At 41.7% G+C, this 24,293-nt stretch overlaps 1 protein-coding gene across 1 annotated transcript in view; it reads right to left on the minus strand.

Moving 5' to 3' along the window:
• Nucleotides 1-6,364: 6,364 nt before the first annotated feature.
• LOC133010695 (gamma-aminobutyric acid receptor subunit gamma-3) overlaps nucleotides 6,365-24,293 on the minus strand; it is a 52,060-nt gene continuing 34,131 nt past the window's right edge. Inside the window, exons 5-9 of the mRNA XM_061078308.1 lie at nucleotides 23,640-23,722; nucleotides 14,082-14,219; nucleotides 12,320-12,472; nucleotides 8,977-9,176; nucleotides 6,365-6,643 (exon numbers count right to left, since the gene is read on the minus strand). Of these exons, the coding sequence (XP_060934291.1) occupies nucleotides 6,365-6,643; nucleotides 8,977-9,176; nucleotides 12,320-12,472; nucleotides 14,082-14,219; nucleotides 23,640-23,722 (853 nt within the window). The remainder of the gene's footprint in view (nucleotides 6,644-8,976; nucleotides 9,177-12,319; nucleotides 12,473-14,081; nucleotides 14,220-23,639; nucleotides 23,723-24,293) is intronic.

Here is a 24,293-nt window from a genome sequence, read left to right on the forward strand (position 1 = left end):
CATTTAGAGCCTCTTTAGGGATGTGTTATGCTCATGTGTTTCACACTCACAACCCTGATTGTGTTGGATATGTTAAAATGTGTCTTACAGTGCATGTTCAGTGAAGAGACTTGTGTTTTGCCTCTGTGGTGAAAGGACAAACACAATCGCATCATTTATTTATGGTTGTGGGCAAACAGTTTTCAGAAGGGAAACCCAATCATGTTACTTGTCTTTGCCTTTAGGTGAACATCCTTTATTGAATTTCGGACACGTAAAATTGAATTTGAAGAGGGACTCAGGCCCAATTAGTTTAGATTTTATATGTGAAAAATATATTCCGCTCCTTTCCTCTAACAGGGCAATAACCTGCAGCCGATAAATGGTTCAAATATTTTGCTCAGGTGCAACTCTGGAGATCAGCAGTGATTTAATTTCTCTCATGCAGGTTGTAAGTGGTTTATGAATACAGCAGTTCCATAATAGTTCATATTATTCATTTCATCTGGTCCCAAATTTATTTTGACAAAGCTCTGGAGCTGTACAAAGAGAAGCTCAGTTAAGACATTGTCTGTCAGGCACATTTACTAATAAAACAATTCAGTCCAACTACCACAATAGCTTCAAGGTGAATTCCTTTTAAACAAATGACACTAAACGTGCAAAATTGCACTGATGTACATTTCTGAAAAAGCAAATCTTTATTTCATATTTTCTGGTCCTTGGTAGTAATGCACATTTCAGATATAAAAGAAACAATAGGTATGAAAATAGCATGGTCATCAGGGTTGAAATGTAGACAATGGAGGTGAAAAAGCAACATCTTCAAAATATAATGACAATATAATAACCCCACTCACAGGACACTACTCTGTTGAGGAGTACAATCTTAACACTTGCACTGGACTTTACCATTACCATTGAGAAACATATCTAAGTCACACTGAAGCCACTAATATGTAAACACAAACCAGAAAAGGTCGTACAGTTGAGTATTGTGTACACAGCAGGTTAGATAGGAGATAATACATGTCAACCGAAATATGACTCAGCACTGTGGAAACACACTGTTTGGCAACAGAATGAAAGCTTGTGGTAGAAACACACTACAGCTGTCAGTGAGCCACAAATGAAACAACAGCGGATGAAATGACAAAAACCATCTTCAAGCACTTCTAGGCTAATTATTTCTGTTACGCTCATAGTTTGCAGATAAAGGACACTTCACAGTACAGCACTGAATATGTGGAAACTGAAGCCTGAAAAAAAATCAATAAACAACAATTCCCCATCTATCAAAGTAAAAACTGGCACAGAAAAATGTCTTTGGCTTATTCATCACAGTGAAGCTGCTTTCAGACATGCACTGAACTCCAGAGATTCTCCGGAGGGGTTGTATGTGAGAACGCAAACGTCCGAGTGGGAGCCTCTGGACTTCCTGCTGAGTTTCTCCTGCCAGCCCCCCTCAGGAGAATGTCCCAAAGAGAACACAGCAGGGGATCTTCTGCAAGCAAGTTGATAAAGTCTCAAACACGTGACAGACGTAAAAAAAAACAACCCAAAAAAGCATATATCTCTGGATGAAAAAGTGCAGCCATACACGTAGAGGTCCAAGACGAATATGCTAAACTCTGTACATTTTCCACAGTTCATGTCTGAAAACAGCTTGATGCTGAATGTGGCTTAGAACCAGTGCTGTCCTTGCACTGCGTTTATTGTTCTTGAAGTTTACACAAATTCCACTAACACTTTCCGTTTAAATGACAAAACTTCCCCGATCACACAACACACAACTTTCTTAGCAAGGGGTTAACACGGAACAACCCCCCCCCCCCCCATCTCCATAAATCCCGCTGATCCTTTCCACAGACAACACGGCGTCCAGAGCTGGTTCACTGCATCAGTCTGCAGCCACACACAGGGCCACACTACAGCCTGAGATCAAATCCCTCCCTGCAGTGTTTACCCTCTCTTCTGTCACGGTGTCTGGAAAGATAATTCCCCGAAATGTCAACGGTCCAGCTGGAGAAACATGATGCTTGAAATTAAGCGTGAATACAGAGAGGAGGTTAGGAATAACACAGCGGGGGCAGATGAGATGATCAAAAAACCAATGTGTCAATTTAACACATTGGAGGCACATTGAATTTATTTTGTCGAAATGTATCAAGCTTTGTATCTCATGGGGTTTCATGAGTGTTCGATGTAAATCCCTTACATGAAAAGTAAGTAACCCACACTCAGAATTCTGTATTTGACAATATTGGACAAGGGGGTGGACCTACGTCCCATGTGAATCCCTTAACTAACAAATGACAAAATCCTATTCAAAGTAGTATCAATAAAAATTGTACAGAACATTAGATAATAATGAACTTTTGAACACTTCCATACAACCAACCATCTGGAGCCATGTTCACAATGACTCTATAAACAACTTTATCTTTTTATTTTTATTAATTGTTACAGGATCCTTCTTGTGTCTGTTCGTGTTGTGTATTTCGACAGTATTGCCTGATAATACAGAGTGAGACCAGAACGACTTTATTTGACACTCGGTGTGATTTTAACAGTCAGGGTCCATTTGGCAGAACACAGACTTATGGATGAATGCTATGCAGCGTGAGTTAGTCTACGATGGAGCAGCCCGACAGTTTACGCCTCAGCTCTTTCACAAAAGCAAATGTGCCACAAACACAGTGTATGTTTTTGGAGAATGCGAAAGTTATTGTAAAGTACAGCACCACTCAGAACACCTTATTGCATCGCCATTATCTGTCAGCAGGAGGGAGTCAGAACATTTGCAGTTTTCACGTCATGGCCAAAAAAATTTCACATGCGGGAGTTTGACTTTTGTGGTTACATTAACGTCTATTTATATTTTCCCTAATCATTATTAAACAGTTTGGTCTTTCAGTTTGAGAGCAGGACTCTGATTTCACATTCAGATTTTATAATGCTCTCACTCAAAACCCTGCGCCCTCACTCAAATATCGCTGCTTGTGTTTCGATTTTCTTTTGCTCCAGCTTCAGCTCTTATCCTCACACTGCTTCTGAGCATGTGTGAAACCTCTGCTCTCAGACTTCTTATTCTGCTCTCACAGGTTTTTGTGCAACAAGTCTGTTCAATATCCAGGTGCAGTGATGCAAATTAAACTACCCCAACTTCCTTTTGGTTACTTTTTCTGTTGGTACTTTTTTTCCATAAAATACAAGTGGAAAACCAAAAGTATGTATTTTTGTTTTAATAGTTGCGTGCATTTTTTGCTGCTCCACATTGACCAGCAATCTACAGGACACCAACAAGAAGCTGGTGAACGCTGTGAAGGGCAGGAGTGCATGAACCTGGTTTAAATCACTGATCATAAGGGACTCGCCAAGACACACCCACAATGAGGGCGGGACAATTTCACTTGTCAACACTACATCTGTCTATCTATTGTTTGATGAATTTTGAAAGATTTGCTGCACAGATAAATCCTAGAGAGGAAGAAAAAAATCAAAGAGAAGAATAAAAAATCTGAGAGCATATGTTTCACTTGCGTACAGAACCAGATGGAGGTCAAGGAGAAGAGCTGAAGCAGGGCCACAGGAAATCTTAACACAAGCCGGGTGTATTTGAGTGTGAGTGCAGGGATTTGAGTGAGAGCAATATAAAATGCTGAAATCAATGAGTCCTGCTCTCGAACAAAACACCCGCTCTCGAATAAAGATAGAGAGATGAGAAAAGGCCCATGAATGTCCAGTTTGTGGCACAAAAGAAAATAAACACTTTACAGCAGAGCCAACAGAGTGTACTGTCCTTCTCCATGTGGAAATATTGAGCGTACGTACACACACATGTATTTCTTTTCTTGCCTTGCCATACTTTTCTGTGTGATCAATATAAAAACATTAGTTTAAGTTTTTTAAGGGGTTGTTGAAACATTCCTGAAAAATAAATGCGTTAGTGGGCACTAGTCCAGTATTTGGCACGTAAATAGCTAATCTAATCATACAAATAAAAGAGCTAAAAAATGGGGGTATAAAAAGTTCTACTTATGTATTCTGCCCAAGGCAAAGAAGTGGCCTTCGCTGAAGTGAGGTCTTCACCATGCTGAGGTTCTTATGAGAGGTAAATGTCTGCTGCTCGTCTCGGCTGTGGACAGGCTACGCTAAGGCAGTTCAACGGTTGCTAATGCCAAGTCTAAACACAGGGAATTTAAATCAGGAAAACTCATTAAAACTATACATCTGTCTCTGGATGTATTAGAGCTTAATGAATGGTAATGGATACTTGTCTATTGCATGCAAACAAGAGTCAACAGCCAAGCAGAGATGAATAGGAGTATTATATTTCTGCCTGAGTTGATGCAGAAATAACACCCATTATATGTAATTTGAGTGTCCTATTCAGCAACTGTGTTTTAAAACCGTAGAGTTTTTGTTAGTTTAAGAGCTGAAAGCAGAAAACTCTATTCTATGTATATTCACTTTAATGTGCTAAGAGCTCTGCCAAAGCTGCTGTGCAACATGCATACATGTCATGAACATGTGTGGCATCTAGGAAAAATAACAGTTGAATAATGTGCTTGGCTGCCTTTGTTCTGAGGGTGTTTCATCTTTAACTGTGAAACAACGCAGTCAACAGACTCCACACACAACTCCAATTTTTATATCTGCACATTACACAATATTTCTTCTCTAACTGTACAACCTCTGAAACCTTAAGCATTGACATGTGAAGGTTAATACAGTCGTAATGTATGACCCAGATCAAATACATAAACCACTCATTGATCTCCTTTCACTTAAGGGAATAGTTTGAAATTTGGTCTTTCTATACTTCTCTCTATCTATCTGTCCTTTGATTTCACGACAGCTGCTCATCTGATTGCCTTCAACCCCAGTGAGTGTGTTGCTGTGGACCCAAGGAGGTTCGGTGTCCACTGTGACGTTTTCTGGATATAGTGATTGAAATGGCAAAAACTCAGTGAGCAGCGAAGCAAAGTAAGTAGCTAGTTAGCTTAGCATAAAGTATAGATTATATATACTTATATATACCTTTAACATGGTTTACACAATGTCCATATCAAAAAACTACCTCAACATTGTGAAACTCCGGTGGGCCAAATAAAAGTATGATAGCCTGCCACAGTCAGAAACTGCCAAATATTCATTCCTTATCAGGATTTGAATCATTAAATAAAAGTTTGTTTAATTACTGCAACAAGGCATTAAAAAAAGACATGGTTAATTAATGTGTCATTTTATGAAACAATAATTATTTTACATAAACTAAATTCTGATGGGACATCTTTTTGAGGGAAACATGAGAAAATAGTACAATCTGGTGGACAGGAGCAATAACTAGAAATTTTAAATCATGACTCCAGAATAAAATCACAAATAATTTAGTTAAAATAAACATTGAAGTAATGATCCTACGCTGTAAAAAACACTTTATGCTAAGCTTAGCCTAATGGATTGCGCCTTTTTTATACACCAAGTATATATCTTTGTGTTGGTGGATTAGCATCAAATATAACAAAACTATTCCCTTAAAAGAAAGATATTTTCAAAATCCTCTTATTGAGAGTGTGCACGAGGTTGGTGTTCTGTGCTCGTTGCCACTTCCCATGACAATTAAAAGGACATCCCCATAATAACTGTAACCTCTGGGTTCCCACTGTGGACAGGTCGGTGAGAGATTTGTCCCAGCTCGAATATTACATAAATACAATATAAAGAGCCATTTAAACATTGACTTCACGAAAATGTGCCAGTAAAGCAAAAATTATTACTTCTGCTGTTCAGATCTTCCTCTTCCCTGGATACAATTTATTTATTGTGTATAAGCAGTAGTGTTGTTGCAAGCAGGAGGAATGAGTCATGGCGGAGAGTCAGTATGAAGTTATTGTTTCTTCATGTTCTTATAAAAAATGCCTGTTTTATAAATGTATCTCAAAGCTCTGAATGAGAGAAGCCGTGATCAGTCAAAGCCAGGCTCTTTTAATTATCACTTTATAAATAATGTCTCCCTGATTATTGTAGCAGATCGTATCTACCCCTCCAGAGGAAGGCACTATGAATGGTTTGAGTGTCATTGGAGTTTCATCAACTGGATTTGACTGATGACTGGACAATAACGTGTCTGTACATTCCCTACGACACAAGTCAGCCTCCTAACTGAGAAGTTAGGAGTCCTTCTTTGTCTATGTATTGTCCTAGCAGACAGTCCATCCTGTCCTCACTGCCGCCCTGTTTGGCAAAGGTCTACTGACACACGCTGATTTCCAGGTGCCACAACAAAGAGTTAATTTGGTGTAACCTTGTATTACACTTGAATTTCTTCTGTTAAATTGTGCTGTCCTCCGGTTGAAACCAAACAGGCTCCTGCAGAGTGCTAAAGGTAGAGATAGCCCACCCAGTAGACCACGTTGAACAGTAAGAAGGAGGTGGGGAAAAAGACGCGTGAGTACGCATCCAGTTCAAGTAGATCTACGTGGATGCGTCCTTTTCTCCATCCACCTTCTTTACACTCCTCGTAGCAGCAGAAGAAGCTCTGGCAGTCTTTTCCATCCAGACACTCGTATACACAAGCGTCCTCAAAGTCCTGCCAGTACATGGAGTTGTTCAGAGTGATGACGGTGTGTGGAGGTCGCACGTCCAGGATAGAGTAGTTCTGAGGAGACAGAGTGACAGTCCTAATTGCAAAAACTTTGCTGGTGCAGATTAGATGGTTTATAATTTGTTTGTGTAAACTAGAATAGGTATATCTTCCCAGTCATACACCGGCAATGTGGTATCAAACATCCATAAAGTTTACTCAGACGGATAAAAATAGTCAAATTCTTTCTACCAGGGTCAGTTTTCCTGCTTATTCACACCAGACTTAATGCCTAGCAAATATTCATTGTCTCCCATTTTCTTTGTTGCTGAATTATGTTGGTTTGATCTCATGGCTCCAGAATTCACCTGTTCAACAACTGTAGCTGTGTGAGTCATGGCTGACTTGTGCACTTCACCTCCTTGTTTATTGATGCACAATATGACACTAACAGACTACAAGTTAGAGCAGCGACTTCACATACTGTTTACAGTTGGTGGTCGCTCTGGTAACTGGTTATTATTATCCACATTGAAACAAAGACATCACATCTGAATGTAGGAACATTTGACTGAACACAAGATTTATGTGACTGTACCGTTAATCCCTACTAGGTCAACCATAAATATATATACAATGCAAAGAAATTTATAAATATATATTTTATATAGGCTATACTATTTCATATTGATCGTAAATGCATAAATACTCAGCAATTTAGAGAATTGCTGCTTATTTTTGCATTTACACGGTCACGGTTATCCCCCAATTAATTATCTAATGGAAACGTTTGCAGTATTATAATATTAGGTGCATCAAAATATAGAATATTAATGCAGGAAAATAAATCTCAGGCATAAACCACTACATGAAGACGCCTAAGAAATCCAGTCATAGTTTTCTTAATTATGAAATAAATCCTACATCAAACACTCCAGATTACCTAAGGAGGTGGTTTGACAAAATGATCCTATATTTTGATTAATAGTACAGTGAAACAAGGCTTATTTGGAATAAAAAGGCTCATACTTATATTGTCACTGTTCAATTCAGAGCTATACATTTAAAGATTCAGTGTGTATGATTTAGGTGAAAGGGATCTACTGGCAGAAATTGAACATAAAATAATCCTAGTGATGTCTTATAGTGTGTTTCATACAAATTGTACGAATTGTTGTTTTTTTTTAACTTAGAACGGGCCATTTATATTGAAATACTTTATCGGGAGCGGGTCCTCTATGTGGAGGATGCCATGTTTTTTTACAGTAGTCCAAACTGGACAAAACCAAAACACCTTTTGAGTTTTTATGACAATCAATCAACCAATCAATCAATCACATTGTATTTGGACAGCCCATATTAACAAATCACAATTTGCCTCATAGGGCTTAATAGGGTGTGATATCCTCTGTCCTTAACCCTCAACAAGAGGAAGGAAAAACCCTAAAAAAAAAACTTATAAAGAGGGGAAAAATAATGTGTAAACCTCAGAGAGAGACACATGTGAGGGATCACTCGCCTAGGACGGACAGAAGTGTAATAGATGCCACGTGTAATGGAGGACATCCAAAAAAAATTAATAAAAGTATTTACAACATTGATTAGAATAAACAGTTTGTAACATAATGGAAGGTAAATAAATTGAGAAGTTATTGTTACTAATCGTGTTGTAATGTAATAAGTATCTGAGTAGGTATATTGTATATCAAGCAGTCTTGTTGTAATCATAGACCACGGTCAGCTGCCACCATGATCAGGATCCACCCCCACAAACAGATGCCACCATAATCCACAATCCATCATCATAATCCACTGCCGCCATCAGGATTCACCATCGGCTGCCACCACGATCAATGTCCACCACCACTATCCAAAATCAGAAGTCAACATGATACAGGATCTGCCATTACAACTTTGGTTACCACAGGTTCTCTCTCATGTTTGGAAGGGGGGGTGAAGAGAGGGGTCTTCAGCTGCAACATGCAACTTCACCTCTAGATGTCTCTAAATTCTACACACTGAACCTTTAATGTTCCTGTAATTGAAGCTATGAGTGATTTTAAGCTCTGCTCTGGGCTCTCCTCCTTTAGTTGTTGATGGGCTAGAAAAGGCCCCTCAGTCTTGGAAGCTTGTTCAGACTGATGACGTGTGTCCCTTAACATAGTGACAGTCTTATCAGAAAAGCTTATAAAGGGCAACAGCATCACATCATCTCAATGCTGAACAGTTTTCTCACTTCAGTCTTGTGATAATAAAGCCAAACCATTATCAAAAAATCTTACTGTACCTAATAGCATTATCTCAATCTGCATGTTATAATTTCCTTATAAGCTAATTAGTGGATTCATTTAAGGAATGCCTTTAGGGAATATTGATTTAACAGATGTGTATGGAAAAGATCCACTTACTGGTCGTTTAGGCTTCATACAGCTGAGTTTTCTGGCACTGTTTGAGTAGTAATTCAATGTTGCATACTCCATCAGAGCAGCAAAGACAAACAGGAAGCAGACAGAGACGAACAGGTCCATGGCAGTGACATAAGACACTCTGGGTAATGACGTTCTGGCCACAGTACTGAGAGTAGTCATAGTCAGAACTGTGGTGATACCTGAAGGTCAGAAGAGAGGACGAACCGATGTTAGAAGTGCTCAGATGTAGTGATGGAAATTCACAATCTTTAGGCTGATTCTGTCATATATACACACATCCTTCTCCCTCAAACCAAAGCTGGTCTTGATAAATGATTTTACTCACTTTCTGTGATGTAACATTTGTTCCCTTTGACATTCAAATCGCAAGAGAGACCAACATTGCAGGACAAACACACAAAATAAAATCTCGTCGTTGTTTAAGTGCAAAATCAAACTGACTGAATTTAAAAAATGAAAACATTCAGCAGTGACAAGCAGGATGACGAAAACAGAAATTAAGTGGATCCTGGTCAATTTAAGTATTTGACGGATCAGTGCTGTGTTTGCATGGAGACCATCATCTCTGGAGTCAAATGCACACTTTTCTTAGCATAGAGAGAACGTAGACTACATAAAAACCTTGTTTTATTGTGGATAAAGGTTGTCAGACGACTTGTTACCGTGTCCCACATTTGCTACACTCTGACAGAGCTTAACAATTAATAATTTTTATAATAACAATTTGATGCCTGCGAAATGAATCAGCAGCTATACTTTGTTATAAGTTTATCAATTTGCATTATTTCCATTCATTTTTACCTGCAGTGACACTTCCTGTCCCTTTAGTTCCTGAACACTGCATCAACTTCACCTGTACTTGCCCAGTTCCAGGTTGTGTTTGCTACCTCATGGTTGAAGGCCCTCCACTTACACCAGCTTGCTTTATGTGTCCTCATGCTCATTACCTGCTAAACATTACCTGCTAAACATTAGCACCTTACAGATGCCATTGTAACCATGTTAGAATTTAGCTAAAAGAGCTGCTTTCTCAGCTTCCCATTGCTTTATTAAGTTGTGAAAGCAAACAATTGCCCATTTCATCCGGCAGACATGGTAACCATTAGAATTTATGGCCAATATCCACCCTCCTTTGAGCTTTTTTTTGTTGCCATCTTGTACCGATGGTGTCATTTTTGAGCCAGAGTCTGTGCAGTATTGTGTAACTGAAACCGTGGTGTCGTGGTCCCATCGATGAATGCACTCGACCAATCGCAAGTTAGTCTCAGCTGTCAATCATCACATTTCACTGCATTTTATAGCATCAAATAAATAATTACAACCAAATTAGAAACATGAACACTGGAGCATAAATCAGTGTGATATTAACAACCTAAAATGACATCCTTTGACAGAAACTTGACTTTTAAGTTTGTGGTTTTGGATTTACTTTTGGGGATGTTGTTGTTTATCACTACGACCGACCTCTTTCACAAAGTACTGTATATGTTAGTCCTCTGATCCTTGGAGGAAAGGTTGGGATAGGGTGCTGCAAAAAACTGTAATGGTAAAACCATAGATTTATGCAGCTTTAGGATTCTCTGGGTTACTGCATGGAGTCCACCATATTTTTATTATTAAGAGAACCATATCTTTATCCTAACTGGGCAAATTAGCTCATTCTGATTGCTCACTCAGATTGACAGGCATTTCTGAATGATTTCATTTTCTCCTCTCCCTGTCCTCCATAGCATGAGGAAAAAACACACATCTGCGACTGTTTCACTGAGGTTCCCATGGTAACAAGCTGGCCCCATCTATTTCAGGCGGACATCTCACACTTTTCCTTTAGCCTCTGCTTGGCATAGTGATTACCCCTACCTGCCTTCTGCTGAAGCACAGATTCTTCAGTCTTTATTCTTTACGATAGAATAAGCTTTGGATTTAGAGAGAGGGAAAAGTCTGGGACACATGTATCCCAACTGGCGGGAAGCTTAATGTGGTTGTAACTGTTAGGTTTACCATATAATGTGCAACACAATGAATGAGGCGGCAGCTGGTTGAGGGCACAATGCATGAGACGGCTTAACCTTCAAGCTGGTTTACTGTGTGATAACTTGCTACAGTGCTTAGTTATAGCGTCATGTTTGTGCCACATTAGTGAGCGTGCAGTGGGACTCTCGCAAGCACATACTTTCTATTTTGAACAGAAAATATTAATCTGAGCACACAAAAAATTGTCCTGTTCGCGCTCAACTCTGCCTGAGCGCTCCCTTGAGTTGGCACAGCGTACTTATAATATCACAAAGTCAGCCAATCATGGACTAGGGGGAAGCATTTGTGATTGGCTGTTTTACGTCCAATCAAGCTGCTTCTACAACAGTCAAGCAAGGGATTTTTTGTTTGTATTCAGAGTTGAGCGGAAAAAAAATATGCTACGCGCTCAGAAAACTACCACTGACCGCTCATGTATACTTATACCCATAGTTAGTACAGTTAAATATTATATTATTATATTATTGTGACTCACACCTGAAGTGAAAGGTTTGCTGCCTGGCACTGACTCACTCTAGTTCTTTACATGTAAGTGGCTTCATGTTTTCTCCAACATGGTCTCAGTTTGCCCTCGTACCTTTACAATTAAGGTCCATTCATTGTCCTCATTCTTTCTCCTGATTTACAAGCAATTGTTCATGGTGCTTTGATGAAAAGGTGACACACTCATTCCTTTTCTACCTTTGTCCCTTTTCTTCAGTGGTGAATGCAGTTTAAAGCACAGTGTGAGCAGATGAAACAACAGCAGGGTTTTTCACGGTGAGTAGTGGCTGATGTTTTCCTCACACTCGCTCACCTTTGCAAAAGTGTTGCAATTAAGAGCTGAGTGAAAATTATTCCAAAGCAAAAAAACATAATTGCCTAGCCTTTAACTTTGAAGTTGGTGTATTTCAAGTAACAGTTTTTTCTCACTAAAGGGCTCAGCAAACACATCTCCACTGAACCATATGAATATTGGATAAAATATAAACAGAAAAAGGGAAAAAAAAGACTGAAATCAGTTACCTTAACCAGAATGTTCCACAGGACTGCAACAACAACAAATAGAGTGTGTACACAGGAGGGGGAAAGCACAACAAAACAAAAGAAGAAGCAGATGGAGTGACGCAAGTTAAATGGCAAATTAATATCCACATAATAAAGATAATGACACATAAAAACGGAGCATATTCAAAGCAAAACATGGTTAAAATGGAAGTTCAAAAATGTTGAGTCAAAATCAGAGTTTCAGACACACACTTTGTCCTGGTATGGATAGAGCTACTGAACGGCAGTGAGTCCACAGTACCTAAAGCCGTTCTGGCTGGCGTGGCGTCCTTTTTGATCCAGAAGGACACCCAGGAGAGAACCACGGTGAGGATGCAGGGGATGTAAGTCTGGATGGTGAAGTAGCCCATTCTCCTGCTCAGGTCAAAGAACACCGTCATCACCACATAGTCCCCTGTGGCCATGACAACAGCAGAGCTCCATGTCAAACTTTGCAGACACACACATGCCTGCTGACATATACTAGACACTCTGTTCTGTTCTGTGCATAAAACTCTACTCTATACTTAAAAATGAAGTATTTATTATTCATTATAATATTTTGTTTTACTATACAATGACTATAATCATTAACATACAGTGCTGTGTATATTATAACACATATTCCTATCTTCAGCTGATTTCAGATAATGTGATTTGTAAGAAATGATTGGTTTATTAATTTGATATGAAACAATGCTCATTAATCAACAGAACAAATACTGTAAATTAACCTGAGTTGGCTTTATTAGCTTTTACCATCTGTTGTCCCAAACCAGTTTTTACAATGCAAAAATACAATAGAATGACCTGTCTTATAAAATTAATAATTTCTATGGACAACAAATGAGCATTTTACATGGCAATCAAACTAACTAAACGGACTCTTAATGTAGCATAATACAATTATTATATTAATAACCACCTTTAACCAGTTCGTGAAACAATATGTGAGAGAAGATCATAGGTTGTATGAAACGTTTGGTTGCCTATGTATTTTTTTTCCTTGTGTGTCTGAAGTTAGTGATGTTTACTTTGATAGTATTGGCCACCTTTTTAACATGCTTTTGAAATGATAGATTTGAATCTAGAATGATTCCAATATATTTAAAATCCGACGCCCCCTTTAACTTTTCTCCTTCAACAAAGGCATCACGTCAGCTTTATATGAGAGAACCTTTGACATACCAAAAGTTATGTTTCTGATGTGCATAATATAAAAAATCAACATGTTTCACTGAGTAATTTAAAAGCATGATGGTCACAAAATGCAACCAAATTTTTCATAAAATCTATTGTTATTTTTTCAGCAGTAAATATTATTACATTTTGTAGTTACCTCTACCACCATTCCCCACTGCTGAAGCAGGGAAAGCTGTGAAGTAGTATTGAACTGCTTGTCATGTTACCACGCATAATCAACCACGACTAAAACGTAAATTCTGTTTATATGACAACTTGTCATTCATAACATAAAGGTAATTTCTTAGCAAGTTGCTGGAAGTGAACATGATGAATTACCGTTAATAAGGACCACTATGGCAGCTGTGACTCCGGAGGTCATCCAATTATCGCAAGGTTGGAGGATCGATTCCTAGCTCCTCCAGTCTGCATGTTGAAGTGTCCTTGGGCAATACACTGAACCCTAATTGTCCCTAATGACAGTGTGAGAATGGGATGTGTGAATGTTGGAAACTATGTTTTGTGTGAATGTGATCTGTGACCTATAAGCACTTTGTGTGTTCATAGAAACTATGATTATTAAACGGTTCCAGTTTGTCCTTTTTCTGAGATATTTGTGTTGTTTTTGTTTTTAAATTATTGCGACTGCTGCGTGTTGGAATCGTCATCAGCACACCCACTTGCTCGCAGTGAATCGTATGGAGAATCTCCTGCTGTGTTCTCACATTAGTATGGGATTATTTGGAGTTCTGTGCATGACAAGCATCTTGTGAAAGTCTCTGCAAGCCACAGCCTCATCATATTGCATATATTAAACCTGGGAAAGTCACAGTGCCTCCTACCTGCTGTAGTCTTTATTATGCCTGTAGTGTTTCTCAGGCCCATAAAATCAAACTGGTAGAGACGCCAGTTTCTTTGGTCAGACGCCTCCACAGAGTTCTTCCTCCACTTGTAAATCATCTCATCTCGTGGGTATCCATCTGCAATTACACAGAGCATGTGTGTGACCCTAGGTGCTACGTGGCACATCCTCATGATGGATACCTGTGCAGACAGACCTAGGGCCACCCAGAGCAACATTTGTCTTGTGCCGGAGACTGGTTAATGAAAAGACAGTCTGGAATGAAGACAGAGGCAGAAGGAATGTAGATTAAACAAACGCTTTGGTTCAATAAGGTACTGAATCCATCTTGATGTTGTGCCTGACCTTCACATGATGTGCACCAAGCCTAGGAGTGCTTACAATCGATCAAGTGAGGTTAGTGATGGGTTCATGATTCCATCTCCGCGTTGGTGTCGCACTAGCCGGAGTCCTTCCCGTCTTAAACAGACATATAATCGTTTTAAGAAGAAAAGCTAACAACATTATGATCGTACCTGATGGCACATTGATGTAATAGGCTTTCAATTAGGAAAAACATGAACTGTGAGAGTTAAATGTTGCCCTAAATAGTAATTGTTTTCAAACCTGCTTTATGAATCAATTGCAATAACATTAACCACTGTTAGTATTTGCTATTAATTATGTTAAAAATGTGCAGAAAATAATTGTTTATTGTTAAATTGCTTTTGAATAGGCAGAACAGGCCAAGTTCTGGCAAAGCCTCATTCAGGGTACACACAGCAGATATTAAATATTAAAATCCGAATAGAAAATGTTTTTTCATCGTCCACATATTTGGTTGCAGGGACTTCAGCATCAGTGAATTTCTAAAGAATTTCGGTAGCCATCGAGAGTTTTGTATTTCCCCTTGTGGGAGCCCGGCCTTGCAAGAGAAGAACAGTGGGTATACAAACTGGAAACAGAGCAGTCAGACGCAGGGGTGTATGGTTAATAGAAATTAGGAGTTTATTTAGAACTGAGGGGGAAAAGGGAGGAGGGCGCATAAAGATAATTCAAATAGCTTTGCCGGTCTGGCAGTTGGGGTCTGGGGCTCCAGCGGGCTCTTCCTGGGGTGACGAGAGAGAAAGACAGCAGTTAATCCTCTTCATCTGACAAAAGGCAGGCCGTTGGCCTCTTACCCTGAGACTCCTTGTGAAACCGTCTGGTTCCTACTCCCTCAGTGGCTCAAGAGAGTACCGCCCCTCCAACACCACGCCTCTGGATTGCCTCTGCCTGGCTGTCCTCAGCCATGTGTGGCACGGCTGACAGGCTGGGCCATCACATACCCCCCCCCTCAGCTCCGATCCACGGTGGGGAGCGGCCGACCACAGGCAGTCGTCCCTTCTCGACATGGCATCAGCGTTTCCATGCAGCTTTCCGGCTCTGTGTTCCACTGTAAACTTAAAGTCCTGTAGCTGTAGAAACCAACGGGTTATTCTGGCATTCCTAGCTTTGTTGAATGCCATCCACTTCAGTGGGGCGTGGTCAGTGACTAATGTAAACTCTCGACCCAGTAGGTGATATCTTAGTTTTTCTATGGCCCATTTAACAGCTAGACATTCCTTTTCTATTGTTGCATAATTCTTCTCATAGGGAAGCAGTTTGCGGCTTACAAAGGTTATGGGGTATTCACTTCCATCATGTACTTGGGACAGGACTGCCCCAAGGCCTACCTCTGACGCGTCTGTTTGAAGTACAAACCTTTTGCCGAAGTCGGGGGTGTGTAGCATGGTTTCGCTGCAGAGGGCTTTCTTCAAGGTATGGAAGGCCAGCTGTGTCTGTTCCGTCCACTTCACCCGGTTGGATGCACTTTTGTTTGTCAGCTCATGTAAGGGGGCCGCTAAAGAGGCAAAGTTAGGAATGAATTGTCTGTAATACCCCAATAACCCTAGAAAAGTTCTCACCTGACGTTTTGTCTGGGGTTGGGGCCAGGTTGCTATGGCATCCACCTTCTTTACCTGGGGTTTCACATTTCCTCGTCCGACAGTGTACCCAAGGTAATTCGCCTCCTCCAGGGCGAGGGAGCACTTTCCAGGGTTGGCTGTCAGTCCCGCCTCTCGTAAGGCCTGGAGAACAGCTGCTAGGTGCTGCAGATGGTTCTCCCATGACGTGCTGTGGATAACAATGTCGTCCAGATACACCGCAGCGTAGGCCTGGTGTGGCCGGAGCACTTTATCCATGAGCCTCTGGAACGTTGCCGGGGCTCCATGAAGACCAAACGGGAGGACTCGATAGTGGAAGGCGCCGTCTGGCATTGAGAAAGCTGTCTTCTCCCTTGCTTGTGGGGTGAGTGGAACCTGCCAATATCCTTTGGTTAAATCTAGCGTGGAGATGAACCGGGCAGGTCCTAACCTCTCGACCAGCTCATCTACCCGGGGCATAGGGTAGGTGTCAAACAGAGAAATCTCATTTAACTTTCTATAGTCATTGCAGAACCTAATGCTGCCATCCGGCTTCCCAACAAGGACTATCGGACTGGACCAGGCACTGTGTGACTCCTCCACCACCCCAAGGTCAAGCATTTTCCTCACCTCCTTTCTGATGGCCTCCCGTCTGGCCTCTGGGATTCGGTATGGTCGTAGCCTTACTATCCAGAGGACAGTAGGGGGAGAGTAGAGGGGCCTCGGAGAAGACATCTCTGTTTCTATCGAGCAGTTCTCGGAGATCTTGTCCTTGCCTGGATGACAGCTGGTCACTCATGTTCACTGGTGGGAGAACCTGGGGAGGCAGGTTAGCTAGCAGGACATTAGAGGGGACAGGGAGAGGCTCATGCCATGGCTTCAGCAAATTTACATGGTAAAGTTGTTTGGCTTTCCTACGGCCTGTCTGCCGTACACGATAATTCACAGGCCCCACCCGTTCCAGTATTTCATAAGGCCCGTGCCATTTGGCTAAAAACTTGCAATCATTTGTTGGAAGTAAAACCATTACCTTCTCTCCTGGTTTGAACTCTCTCACCTGGGCTCCCCGGTTGTATACCTTTGCCTGTTGCGCTTGGGCTTGCTGCATGTGCTCCCGGACTAATGGCCAGACTTGGGTCATTCGGTGGTGCATTTGTTCCACGTGCTCCACGATACTGCGCTGGGTGGACGGCTGCTGCTCCCAGGCTTCCTTGGCCAGATCCAGCAAGCCCCGGGGTCTCCGACCGTACAGAAGCTCAAACGGTGAAAATCCAGTGGAACCCTGGGGTACTTCCCGTATAGAGAACAGGATATATGGCAGCAGTTGGTCCCAGTTCTTACCATCAACGTCGATTACCTTGCGCAGCATGTGTTTTAGGGTTTTGTTGAACCTCTCTACAAGTCCATCTGTCTGAGGGTGATAGACGGAGGTCCTTATTTGTCTCACCTTTAGACTTCGGCACAGGCATTTCATCCCTTTGGACATAAAGCAGGACCCTTGGTCTGTCAGGATTCCATCCGGCAGGCCCACTCTACTGAAAAGCAGAAACATCTCCCTGGCAACCACCTTCCCAGTCGCAGACCGCAGAGGAATTGCCTCCGGGTAACGGGTTGCGTAATCCAGTATAACTAGGATGTAGCGGTGGCCACGGCTAGACTTCGGTAAGGGCCCCACTATGTCCATGCCAATCCTGCTAAAGGGTGTTTCAATAATGGGAAGGGGTATCAGAGGACTTCGGTACGCTATCTTTGGGGAGTTGATTTGACACTCAGCACAATGTCGGCAGTACTCCTCTACGGCCTTTTTGACTCCCGGCCAGTAGAAACGGCTGAGAACACGTTCATACGTCTTCTCCCTCCCTAAATGTGCCCCTAGTACGTGGGAGTGGGCTAGGTACAACACTTTTGAAGCATAGTCTTTGGGGATAAGCAACTGTTCACAGATATCACAGTTCTTCTTAGTTACTCGGTATAACAGCTTATTCTTGACCATGAAATGTGGAAACGACACTTGACTCACCCCAGCCTGCTTTTGACCCTCTATTACTTGGACGTCTCTCCAGGCTTGGGTCAGGTTGGGATCCTGCAGCTGGGCCGAGCCGAATTGTCCTGGTCTGAGTCCTCCCTCCATTTCAACTTCTGGAAATTGAGAGAACACCTCGTCTGATTGTATGTCTTCCAGGGGCTCCATCTCAGCTGCCTGTTCGGGGTCTGTTGCTGTGGTCTGGGTGTGGACGGCTTCCTCCCTGTCGTCATTAGTAGTTTCTGCTGGGCTGCCATCGGGGGATACTGCTGCCCAGGCGGGACAAGCGACGGAAGACTGTCTCTTCTTCTCCGGTCGTCTTCTGGGTTGCCGTTTTGGGTCCATTGCCTCCGCGGGCCAGTAGCGGGAGAAGAGGGGGCTGTCCCGGCCGAAAAGCACAGGCACCGGTAGTTGCTCGACTACCCCAACCTGCAGAGTGAATCGTCCTCGAGGAGTAATCACTTGGATTTTGGAGGTTGGATACTTCCGGGTATCCCCATGGATGCAGGACACGGCCATCTCTTCACCCCAGGGGGCACTGGCGAATTGTGGTCGAACGAGAGAAACCATACTTCCGGAGTCCAAGAGGGCCTCTGTGTCTCTCCCCGCAATCTTCACCGGAAACTTTGGGGCTGGTGCTCCCTCATGGGCCCAACAGGTAGTGAGGTGGAGGCAGTAGAGACCCTTGTTATCGGTAGACCCGGCTGTCGGCATCGGCTCATCCCAATCCGGACACTCTTTGGCTAGGTGTCCCTCTCTGCCACAGGAAAAACATTGTGGGATTGGAGGAGGCCACTGGGTTCGTCTTGCAGCCGGTCCGGTCCAGCCAGGGGGCGTTCAGGCTGGTGGGGAACTGACAGCTTTGCCAACCATCTCTCTCTCTGTCTTGGCTTTATAATTGTTCGGCTTGTTTTCTGACCGCATCAGATTAGCCATCACTCGGTGATTTTCTAATAAGGCTATTAATGTGTTCAAATTGGGAGGCCCCTGCTGGGCGACATACCTCTTGACATCATTTGGCAAGCCTCTTGTACACCAGTCGATCACCACTCTGTCCACTATGGGCGGTCCTTCTGCTTCTTCCAGCCAGCTCCTGGTGTGACGGACTAGCCCCATCACCTGTGCCCGGACGGGGAGAGCAGGGTCGTAGCTCCATTCATGCACTCGCTGAGCTTTGGCGGGGAGGCTAAGTCCATATTGAGCTAGGATAGCAAGTCTTTACCTTATCATAGCTCACGGCCTCTGCAGCTGAAAGATCTCGACAGGCTTTCTGAGCTTCGCCGGTCAGGAAAGGCGTAAGGATGTTCGCCCATTCTGCTTTTGGCCATTTCTCTCTCGTTGCAGTCCTTTCAAACAGCGTAATATAGGTCTCGACGTCATCATCTTGCGTCAGTTTAGTCAGCACCTCTCTTGGTTTCCGCTCTTCCGCTTTCCCCGTTGCTCTACACAGCTCTACCACAGCTGTCTGCAGAGTGGCTTGTGAGTCCAGGATGGCTCTCAGGATCTCTTCCATGTTTGACCTTCTCTTCCGATCAGACGTGCTCTATTCCAACTCTGTATACCCACTGATAGCGAAGACTCAGAATGCCCGCATTCTCCACCATATGTGGGAGCCCGGCCTTGCAAGAGGAGAACAGTGGGTATACAAACTGGAAACAGAGCAGTCAGACGCAGGGGTGTATGGTAAATAGAAATTAGGAGTTTATTTAGAACTGAGGGGGAAAAGGGAGGAGGGCGCATAAAGATAATTCAAATAGCTTTGCCGGTCTGGCAGTTGGGGTCTGGGGCTCCAGCGGGCTCTTCCTGGGGTGACGAGAGAGAAAGACAGCAGTTAATCCTCTTCATCTGACAAAAGGCAGGCCGTTGGCCTCTTACCCTGAGACTCCTTGTGAAACCGTCTGGTTCCTACTCCCTCAGTGGCTCAAGAGAGTCTGTCCCCATTTCCTCTGGTTTTTAAAAGGGCTCCTGATTGCCTCTTGATTCAGTCCACCTGTGAGAGACAATCAGAGACACCCGGGAGGGGAGGAGCTCTCCAGGAGGATCCCCTGGGGTAGTACCGCCCCTCCAACACCACGCCTCTGGATTGCCTCTGCCTGGCTGTCCTCAGCCATGTGTGGCACGGCTGACAGGCTGGGCCATCACACCCTGCACTGGTCTGTTGGTGGTTTGTGCCTCCTTTCAACTACTATAAATTCAAGGTCTTTTAAGTTTACAGGATTCCTTGTCAAGCTCTCCAAAGGCTTTCAACAGGTTAACCCTCACCTCAAACCAAGTTTTCCTAATAATTTTGGTAATTCTCTGATTCCATCATTTCTTTCATTTATTGAAAACCCTCTTTTTCTTTGTTGGACTTATTGACGGCTGGCAACCAACATCAAGGTACATTTCTGACATCTACTGCTGCATTTCTCTTTCCCCCATGGGTGACGTATACATATTACTGAAAGCTAGTAGCTAAACAAACGGATGCACTGTACTTGCAAAGATTTCTGTCCTTAGAATGTTATCACAGAAAAAGTGTATCTGTGAAAGCTGTGGTAAATCCTCACTGGTCTTATCAATGGCGCCCTACTTGGTTTAGCACATGGCGTATGGAACCGGCTAAAACACAACTCGAGATTTCTCCAAGTCACCTTGAAGCTCTTTTTATGTCCTGCGTATTTCTTCAGACGTCTCTTTTTAGAAATATCTTGCCAACATAACAAAAAACTTTGGCGACTGCCTTGTTATCTTTTTGGATAACATTTCCTGTGCTCTCAGGCAGCTCTCTCCTCTTTGGCATTGAGAGAAAGATACTTGAACAAAAATTGGCCCCTTTATATGGAGTAAAACCATCATCCATTAGTTAACTTATTCATGCATCTTTTGAAGAACTAATTTAATTTCATCCAGAGTAACCATTATTATCTGGGATACATTTTTATATCTTCATGTGTCATTTATATAAGAAAGTATTTTTTTCAGTAAACTGAGGAAACAAACAGATTTTCTACTTTATACAACATATTTTTTTAACATATGAAGTCGTAACGTGAAAAACTGTATAATAGAATATATATATATATAATATAGATATTTACATGAGTTCCCCTGTTTATAGGGACATCTGACTATTGTTTTTTGACTTGGATCAGTCTTCTCAAAATGTTTCTGTGTATTCTCTGAAATAGACAAATAAAATGTGTTGTCTTTATTGGTCAAGTCTGTTGTAACACAGCTACAGTAACGGCAAAATAATCATCTGCATGTTTGGTCAGTTTTGTATTAAAAAAAAAAATAGGCCAGGGTCTCAGTGTAGGGATTTCTGCAGAAATATCCAGTGTAAAAGGGATTATCACCACCGTGCAAGATGAAGATTAATTTACAACTGCAGGAAACTGGATAGTTCTCAGTAATGAAAAGGTCTTATTGTCCAAAAACATGTAATACTAGGTTTCAGCAGCATTATATTACTGAGTGTTTTGATGTTCCACATTAAAATGTACTGATGGAGATTTAACTCTAACAGGAGGAACTAGGGCAAATACAAAAAATGTAATTTGGTGAATGCAACAACTTATGCAGTTTTTTGATTAACACGAAAACAACTGCCTATTCAAACATCCAGCAGAAGCGAGAATGTCGAAAATGTTTATAATTATTTATCTATCGTGACAACATAAATGTCAGTTCAATATCCACTTTATTTTAGCTCTGCTCTAGTCTACAAAGACAAATATCTGATTTTCAGATGGAATATAGTTTTGGTTATTAGAATATTTGTCAGCAGCTGGTTGCTGTGGCTGGAAGAAGGTTAAATCATAGCACACTAAAGTTATGGTTCGTAAAGCAAAAAAATTTGATTCAAATTTCCTATTAAGGGAGCCAATCACATTTTCTTAAACGTAGACTTCTTAATGAATAGAGTAATATTTAAGATTGCCCGAAGAAAGTCTTTCACCGACATATCAGAATTTGATGATATGCACCTATGATATATTCTTTTTATTGCTAAACATTTTGTAAACAATGCAAAAAAGCTGTGTATTTATGTTTACAATTTTTTTAATACATTTACTTTTTTGATTCAAGTTTTTAATAATTTGGTTGTAGTTGTGTTTTTAGTAATTTATTATAAATTTCATCCATGTGTATAATTATGTATTGGTTCAGAAGTTTTTTTTTACAACATAATACCTTCATCGGTCCAACAAATACATATTGGTCGTGTTCTATTAATTTTACTATTACATCTTTTCAGACATGACATCTGTGTAAAATCTGGGGAATAAGCTCAGAGTTTTCCTGTCACACACGCAGAACACAGCAGGAGGTTCTATGCTCAGACGCATTCACAACAGTCACAAAGCCTCTGCATCATTCAGGCGAGATGTGGAGCAGCCTGATGCAACAGACAGGGGGAAGATCATACGTATTGACTCCACTGCAGAGATCACATGATCATGTTCACAGCACCACAACTCCTTTGTCAGCTTTTATCGCCACAAACTCTCTACACATCTACTTTGGTGTCTTCTACGTGTGTGACACCGCCTTTTCATCCGGAGATATCCAGTGGGGGATCCCCTTCTGCATTCACACATCGACTTCTCCCCTGGATTTTTACAGACTTTATACCTGGAGGTCAGGCTTTTGAAACTGCGGAACGTCTCACTCTGACATACATGTTCACATATGAGCCTCCTCTGCAGAATTACAGGAACTGTGGAGTCCAGTGCATGTCTGAAAGCAGCTTTAGTAAACAACCTGATAACTGCGCTCCCTTTATGTCTGTTTATTTATGCTGCATATTTGGATTGCACTCAGTTGATCATTCCAATTCCCCAGAGACATGATGGATTTGTAATGGTAAAAAAGGTTGTAATGTCCCCTCGGATGAAGCCAAGCAGTTATCTTGATACCAAACATGAAGGCCACTATAGATCCACTGCAGATAACTTGTCACTCATGCAGCATGATTCATTTAGTGCTAGATACAGGACAGTTAAAGTTAAGTAGATGAACGACATTCACTCTGTAGAGCTGTTATGAAGCGAGCTAGCTCGAGCCAAAGGTTAGTCCTCAGTACTTGGGGTCAAGTTGTGTTTTACTTATAATATGATAATATAGTATAGTACATGTTATAGGTTTGGATTTAATTTATACTTCACCCGCAGTATTCTTCAGTTTATTGTGCTTGTGTGGACACAGGAGCTGAATCAGGTTGGTCAAATGTTGCCATAGCTACCTGCAAACCAGCCTCATTATGAGAGGCTTCCGATACAACAGGCTGCTTGTTTGTAAATGAACACGTTTTGGGGCATGTTTTGGCGAATGAGCAGTAGCCATGGTGCATGTTACATGGATCTCTAATGACAAGGCAGCAGGCCAGCACAGTCATCAGTGTTAGCGTGTTTTTTCCCAGATGAGCCGATGCATCTGTACTGCTGAGGCTTCCTGACACACTTTGTAGTTCACTTTTAATGAAGGGTCGACTCAAAATAAAAGCCCTGCTTCTTGGCAATAAATAGTTACATAATCAGGGAATACAAGAGATATTTATATTATTTTATTAAAAGCAGCTATAGCGATGTGGAGTTGAAGGTGTACTTACAGCTCGAGAAGATGAGAGGGCAGGAGTGCTCGTCCATGGGAAAGTTGTGCAGCTGAAGCTGGCATTCTGCGTTTATTGTCAGTCTGCAAGGAAAAGAGTGAATGTTCACTGTTTTGCAACAGTAGTAAACCACATGGGTAAATACAATTTTATTTCATTTACTGGCAAAGTATATTATATAATTTGTATTATTATAATACAACATTAACATGTGAGTGAATGCATTGTTGCATATTCATTTTTCTAAGTTGTCCATCAGCCTCTAGAGTAGTAACGATTATTACCAAAGTCTTGACCAGTTAACAGTTGCCTGCCCTCTGCGGTTTAGGGATTTGATGAGAACAATCCGTTACTGTGAGAATGATCTGTGAGGTTGAAACATCTTCAAATCATTGAGCTTCAGAACATATGGACAGAAGCTGGGAAAAATCTGCCCTTAACAGCCTCATTCAGTTTCTACAAAAATTGCCAATCAAGTTCAATTGTAGTTAACAAAGACCTTTAAACTGTTTTTTTAAATAATCACCAGTCCTCATTGGCAGCTGTGGCTCAGGAGCTTGAGTGGGTCGCCCACTAACCAGAAGGTTAGTGGTTTGATCTCAGACCCGTTCACCCCCATTCAGGGCTTTGATTGGTCATTACAACTAGAACAGC

This window comes from Limanda limanda, chromosome 9 (genome assembly GCF_963576545.1).
Source record: "Limanda limanda chromosome 9, fLimLim1.1, whole genome shotgun sequence".
Classification (NCBI taxonomy): Eukaryota; Metazoa; Chordata; class Actinopteri; order Pleuronectiformes; family Pleuronectidae; genus Limanda; species Limanda limanda.